This window comes from Euprymna scolopes, chromosome 19, assembly GCF_053919585.1.
Source record: "Euprymna scolopes isolate OS-2025 chromosome 19, ASM5391958v1, whole genome shotgun sequence".
Classification (NCBI taxonomy): Eukaryota; Metazoa; Mollusca; class Cephalopoda; order Sepiida; family Sepiolidae; genus Euprymna; species Euprymna scolopes.
Window position 1 is genome coordinate 14426380 of NC_136500.1, and position 7981 is coordinate 14434360.

General features: G+C 28.4%; 1 protein-coding gene across 1 annotated transcript; it reads left to right on the top strand.

Annotated features, from left to right (window-relative positions):
* Window positions 1–4945: 4945 nt before the first annotated feature.
* Window positions 4946–5701, top strand: LOC145240086 (histone H2A-like). The gene is made up of 2 exons (XM_080103707.1): window positions 4946–4989; window positions 5344–5701. Exons 1-2 carry the CDS (start codon window positions 4946–4948, stop codon window positions 5699–5701), a joined length of 402 nt encoding a protein of 133 aa, XP_079959833.1.
* Window positions 5702–7981: the final 2280 nt, after the last annotated feature.

Consider the following 7981-nt stretch of genomic DNA (forward strand, 5'->3'; position numbering starts at 1 on the left):
TTTTATATTTTTCTGATCATAAGAAAGCTATTATACTAATAAGAAAGATGACAAAAGTATTTAAAAAATATTTTAAAGAGTTTTAAAGCAAAAAATAAATAAATAAAATAAAAATAAAATATTCTAATTCTAGAAGAAATTGTAAACTATTTAAAATAAATTACCCCACCCAAATAATGCAAAATGGGGGTTTTTTTTTTTTGGTTTTTTTTTCAATGCAAACAAATATAAATTGCCAGTTATCGTCAATTATTTTATGACGAGATATATATCGTTGGAAATATGTTTCTATTGTTATTTAATTGGAATAAAATCAACTTTCAATTAATAGATATTTGAAGTTCGACTCATAAAATTGTACGGAAGTAACAAAAATGTTAGCTTGTTGTTACTTGATCTAATATAAAAGACAATTACAAACAACTGAAATGTGGAGAATGATGGGTTTATCTGAAATAAAAATGATTTCAAATACATTTTTACTTGAAAATTGAAGTTCAATAACTCCAAATTAATTTAACTGGGTTATTTCCCTTATATTTCCTAGTTTATCATAATATTATATAATACTATATTACAACTGTTGTGAAAAAAAAAGTACGACAGATTATTTTAAATAATTTTGTGTGTATATTTTTCTTTTCTGCTGAAATAAAATCTTTTTCATTTATAATTTATGAGTAAAGTTTGTCGAAAGCTGGACAAATAAACAAAAATAAACATTAAAGCATTTAATATAGACGAACTTATTGGATAAAAAAGGATTAAAAAATTTTTTTAGATGCATATACCAAAGCTTCTTGCGTTAAAAAAATTCTTCATTTGAGATTTTCGTATTCAATAAGAATTACAAAAAAGGTAAGTAAAAATAGATATTAGATAAAATACTACAGAATAACATGAATTTATGACAAATGTTTACAGATTGATACAAAATTTCAGTAAGAGTCGAATCAAGTCGGTTGGCTCGAAAAGAAAGAATCAATTCTTAGAAGAATTGATCTATAAACTTGACGCACGAGATGCGATTAAATGTCGACGTGTGGAAACCGAAATATCTTTCCATGTTGTAACCAGTGAGAATTTCATCTCGAACGAAGGTTTTACCAAACAACATTGAGTTTTCAAATTCAAGGATTATTTTCGAAAGAACTTTCAAGGATTCTGTCACTGAAGTGAGGACAGATCGATTTGGAGTGGCGTGAAGAAAATATATATGTAAAAAAAAAGGACTCACACACATATATATATATAAAGATAAAAAAAGAAAGGTTAAAAAAATCATTGTTTTACGCAGTAAGTTCTCTTATTCTAATTTTCTCTTATTTCTGTACTCTCTCTCTAGTGTTAATTAAGCCTTTAGTGCTTGCCATAAGGACATTTTTTGGCAGTCGAATTGGTGAACATATAAACTGTATTTTCTCTTGTAAATTGAACATATAAACTTTTTTCTCAATAATTGAACTTTGCAGCTTTGCTGCCTTCTTTCCCCAACCCTTATGCTTTTTTTTCCCCTCAATAAATGTCAATATTTTTTTTATTCTTAAAAGTATTTCCTTGTCTTTATTTTTTCATGTCCTGATTTTTCTAGGCTTATTAACATGAACCACGTGGGATAACCTTCACGGGACTCAGTGAATAAATTTCCCGCATACGTTATGGAATGCGTTGATTAACGTTTGTTTTCGTTTTTATGTTTTTTTTGGTACTACTAGTGAGTGCACTTATTGATCTGTGCTGAAATAATAACGTTATCGTTTAAAAAGCCATTCTTAACATGGGGGGGTGTTTTGTATCTAATCTTTACTTTAACCTTACAATTGAATAAAAAACATGATAAAACTTTAATTAAACTGTGAAACACTATTAAAATAATAGCGCGGATCAGTAGGTGTGTCAGAAATTTCGTGAAAATAGTGAATAATTCCACCCCATCTTTCCAAGCTTATAACTCCTCGAAAAATGTAATTCAAGCCCTAATTTTTTTTTCAATTAAAGGAGCAAGGACCAAGGTTTCATTAAAAAAAAAAAACAAAAACAAAAAAAAACGTATTTTTTTTTTTTTTTTTAAATGTTTTAAACTTCGGACTTTACAGGTAAATTTCTAAAAAACAGTACTTTTTTTTGTTTTAAATTTGAATATATTATTTATTGACCCTTTCTCTTCAATTTGTGATATATAAGACTTTGGTACATAAATTAATTATTTACTTTTTAATAGACATTTCAAAATGGGAGGCGTGAATTATTCGACCCCCTGTCTTTCCAAGCTTATAACTCCTCGAAAAATGTAATTCAAGCCCTAATTTTTTTTTTCAATTAAAGGAGCAAGGACCAAGGTTCCATTAAAAAAAAGAAAAAAAAAAAACAAATAACGTGGTTTAAAAAAAAGGTTTTAAACTTCGGACTTTACAGGTAAATTTCTAAAAAACACTAAGTTTTTTTTTGTTTTAAATTTGAATATATTATTTATTGACCTTTTCTCTTCAATTTGTGAGTAAATTAATTATTTACTTTTCGGTGAGTAAATTAATTATTTACTTTTTAATAGAAACTTGAAAATGGGAGGGCGTGAATTTAAAAAAAAAACGTTTGTCTAAAATATTATATTCGGTTTATTGGAAAGAACATAAAATTTCACATTGACCCTGAAAATATCGTAAAAATAGAATCAATAGAAAAATTTTGATAGATTTTTAAAGTTTAAAAATTGAAAAATATTGAGTTCGGAAAATTCATTACTGTTTTTAAAAAAAAAAATTTTTTTTCTATTACTTTTAAAACAACTTTAATAGTGTATTTTGGAAGTATAATCCATAAAGAAAATAAATGACCCACTTTTAACAGAAATTACGAGATTTTTATATTTTATTCGCAGTTTCGTATTAGGGGCGTCAAAAATTCCTACACAATTCTGATACACCTAGCGGATCAGTAAGTGCATTAGCACCGTTTTTTTTTTGTTTTTTTTTTTCATAGGTTGAAATAATTTTAATTATCATTAATAGTATATCTATTTTCTTTATTTAAGGCTAAGAAAATTTTTCATAATGATCAATTATTTTTTATATAAGAGTTTCATCATAAATATAAGACGGTTAGGTTAATTCCAATCATCAAAGTGGAGGTCCATATAATCTTTTATTATATTATTTTTAAACTAGCAGTATCCGTGGAAATTCCATGCAACGAGAAATATATTTAATCAACAATTATATTTTGATAAAATTTATATTTTTCTGGATAGTGCAAAAATAATATTTTAGACGGAAAATCCAATAACACGCAGCAAATATGAGCTTATTAATATTTCTATGGAAATAGTGTCCATTATATTTAAAATATAGTACGAACCCAAATGAGATAAATTAATAAGTACTAATAAATGCTCCGAAAGTAATATTGTGCTACATAGTTCAATACTAATAATGAAATCACATTGTAAGAGACAACCTTTAATTTACTTTGTCCTTCTTAATTTGAATGTTCCTTTATTATGTAACGTTTCATTCATTTTTTGGGGAGGTAAGAGTTAAGAAAAAAAACATTCACTTCGAAATTACTACACGTTCTTTTCTCACGCTATTACAACAATGATCATATATTATATGTGAAAACGAGGCTACACCAAACAGTAGTCAGTCATATATTCTTGTTCAGATTTGCCAGATTGGTCTTTTTTAAGCGAAATTTCGTGAATTTGGCCTTTTTTGAAGCAGTTTGGCCTTTTAAAATTATTTCGCCCTTTCCAAAGCGTAAAGTATGGATTAATTAAGGAACAAGCAGAATATTATACAAATAGGATTTTGAAGGTTTAGTCATTAAATCATTGGTTGAATAAAATCGTTATAAAACCATAACTAAGATTAAGGTAATGTTTTAATCTCTATAAAATATATAAATACTTCCAATCTTTTAGTATTTGTAAATTCGTAAGTATTTCAAGAGCCAGAAATGACTTATTTGACAGTTTAAATGCTTACAATTTTTTATTATTTGTAAGAGGTCATAATGTAATTTTTCTAATTTTGTTCAAATAAGCAAAATATTAAAATTCTATTGTTTCTATTTATTTAGTTTGTAGATTAGATCAAGCGCTAGCAAGTCTTCTCAGGGTCCCATCCTTGTCCATATTATCCCATTATCTTTATTTACTTGTATTTTAGATCAAGTGACAGCAAGTTCAAATCCACACAATAATATTATTTGTAGTTATTTATTTCGTGATAATGAAAAGCGTTTTTTTTTTATTTCTAAAGAGATTCAAAATGAAATGATATTTACACAAAATTAATTTTTACTGTTACTTCAAAATGTAATCGTCACAAACAATTTATTGTATAATTAATATTTCTGATCAAACTAGTAAGAAAAATGACAATGTTATAAGTCATAAAAACACATAATTCCATACTTTTAATCTACCACTAACCCTAAGTTCGTGTTGTAATAGAAAGATAAAAACTGGAAAGGATGCGTGCGACGAGTTTGTAAGAAGTCGATTTTGCTTAAATTATTAAGTCATATATAACTATGAAATTAAAAAAAAATACTAGCGACTAATTACTAACAATAAGTTTTTACTTCAGTCAATGTATGCACGAGTTTCATCGTGTGACAATTATAGATTCATTTGTGTCACATACATTATAAGTATGAGATATTATTTAGTTAAGTTATAATCAGACGGTGAAAAATAAATATTGAGATAAACAGTTTGAAGTGAAGAGATGCAATTCGATCGAACGCCAAACAATGATTAGTTTGAATAACGACCATCTTTATTTCATTATTAAAATATTGAAATAAACAGCTTTCAATTAATAACACTTTATTTCACAAGTCGAGACAGTGGGGAGACTTGTTGCTTAAAATTGAGTAACAAAAATTGACTGCAAATTACAGGACGATGTTGAGTTGTTGCCACTTGATCAAATATGCAAATATGGAGAATGATGATTTTAATGTCACACAATCTCAAGATCTCAAGTAAAAAAATGATTACAGATAATGTAACATGTGAAGTTCAAGTTTAAACAATGAATTAATTTAACTAAGTTATCCCCCTTGTATTAAAATAAAAATTGAGACAGTAATAGCTTAAAGAAGACTTGATCTTTAATTTTAAAATTGTTTTTAAATTGTTATTAAATCACATGTACCATTTTAGATAAAAGCTTTTTTTTTCCAGGAATTCAAATAATTTTCATTAGAATAAATTATTTTTTGACCAGATATTTGTCGATGAAAATGTTATTTAATTATTGAAATAAAGAGCTTTCAGTTAATGACAATTTATTTCAGAGCTCTAGTCAGTGGGGAGATTTTTCACTTAAACTGAAGTAACAAACAAACAAAAAAGAGTAAGGCACGTTCATCCCATGCCGGATTTCAATTCCCCATTGGTTGTATCCATCGTCTCCTCCGTAAGGGTAACTATTTGGAGAGAATTGGTGCCGGTGCTCCCGTCTATTTGGTTGCCGTCATGGAATATTTGACCGCTGAGGTTCTCGAGTTGGCTGGAAATGCTGCAAGAGACAACAAGAAATCCAGAATCATCCCCAGTCATTTGCAATTGGCCATCCGTAATGACGAAGAATTAAACAAATTCTTGGCCGGAGTGACCAATGCCCAAAGTGGTGTCCTTCCTAGCATTCAAGCTGTTCTTCTCCCAAAGAAGACCCAGAAAGCCGCCAAGTAAATTCTCTTATTTACTTGACATGACACAAACGGCTCTTTTCAGAGCCACTCACATTTTCCCGAAATGTTTTTTGTCAATCTTACTTAATGCGATTTTTTTTATTTCTGACTTTCGTGATTATTTATAAAATATGTTTTCTTTTGCATCCGTTCTTTTCCACACGTTAAGTAGATTTAATATATGCTTTATTCCCATCACTTTTCGTTTATTCTGTTTACACAGATCTTTTGTCGTGTTCCAACATGACCTTAACCTTTCCACATTACCTGTCTGCAGTAGCAAACGTGACAATCCAAACTTATAATCGACATGATATTATAATTATAAATGATCATTTCTATATCTTTTTAATTTAAAATAGTTTCAGAAGTTGATTGATAAACCAATCGGTTGCTTGAGAACAAGATGATTGAATCGCAAAACAAAAATTCGTAAATGACGAATAACAACGTTGCAAATAAATCTTGTTTGAGAAAAAAAAACTATGTAAATAAACGGATTATTTTAGCAATATTATAAGTCATTTAAAGCGGTAGTAAATTGAAAAAAAAATTTTTACTTGAAATAACAAAGCGAAAAAGTAGTAAAAGTAACAAGCAAATATTATCAAAGGCAGATAGGTTATTTTTCGGCAAGACTGGAGTTTAGGTGGAAAGATACTCTTAAATCCTCTATCACAAAAGAACTAAATTGCTGTAGTCACCGGTACGTTTCCATGTAAACAATATCGGTATTACAGAAGGTGACAGTTTTAAATAAGCAGAAACAATAGAAAGAGATTTTTTTTTTAAAATAATAAAAACAATTGTTTATTTTAAATAATATATACAGACTTTTTTTTATATTATAAACAATATAAATAGAACATTTTCTAATTTGAAACAATATAATCCTTTTTTACTCATAGACAACAGAAATAGAAGCAGTGAATTCAAATAGAATACTGGCAGAAAGCAACCCAATAACTGTCATGTTAACATTTATTTGTAATATACTTGTTTTTTGACAACATTTCCGTTTTGTTGTCTATAGTAAAAAATGTCCGAAGTTGTTGGTTAATGCCTTTACCAACAGTGTTAGTGAGTAAACGATCAGGACATATCTATATCGCCGATTCACAGGCCACGATGATATTCAATAGGTCAATCAACATATAAATATACAAATCCATTTCATTTAATAAGATAGATATGTTGTGTGTATTTGATCTGTTGATTCTTTTTCCTTGTTCTGCCAAACGAACGAATCAATCTATAAACATTTGTAATACTTTTATTTGAACTTTGATATATACATCTTAAGTTATTTTAAAAAAAAAAAACTCTTTCGTTCATTTTTATTTTATTTTACAAAAGTTGTATTTAGTTATAATCAATAGAGATCAAGCGACAGCAAGTCTTTTTAAGCTACTACTGTTAAGTTTTGATCATTAATGCAAGGGAGATAACTTAGTTAATTTAGTTATCGAAGTTTACCTGTAATCATTTTTACATGAGATCGTGTGACATTAAAATCATCATTCTCCACACTTCAGTTGTAATTTTGCATATTTGATCAAGGGCCAACAAGCCAACACTATCCTATAATTTGCAATCAATATTTGTTACTTCAGTTGTAATTTTGTATAACATCATCCTATAATTTCTCTCAAATAAATTGTCATTAACTGAAAGCTCTTTATTTCAATAATTCAAAATCATATTCAACGTCATATATCTGGTAATAAATAATTCGTTCAGTGTGGAGAGAACTGAAATGCCTACTAGACACTATCCTCGAGTGTTTAAAGTTTCTCTGTACATGGGTTTGCCAGAAGAATCTGGCATGAGGATACTTAAAAACGGGATGTGTGAAAAATGATGTGTTCATACCTGTGTTATTTAAAACACGAATTATTTTTACTGGTTGAAAAATGTGAACATGCATTTTTGAAAATTCTTGCTTTATTTGGAAACTGAAGAGCAGAGGGCACCTAAATGATCAAGGGAAATAAAGATGTTCGCTATTTGGTCACTGGCGTTCGATCGACTTGCATCTCTTTTCGCTACAGACTTTTTATATCAATATCTCTTTATCTGTGCCTAAACCTAAACGTAGATTCCATGAATAAAGCTTCTTTCTTAGAACCGCACGCCTGTGGAATTGTCTTCCGTTTTCCTGCTTTCCAGCTGACTACAATATGGTTGTCTTCAAGTCTAACGTAAACAAGTTCTTGATGAGCCGTTCCACGTGTTAACAAATTTACCAAATTTCCATTACTAACGATTACTATATTGTCCA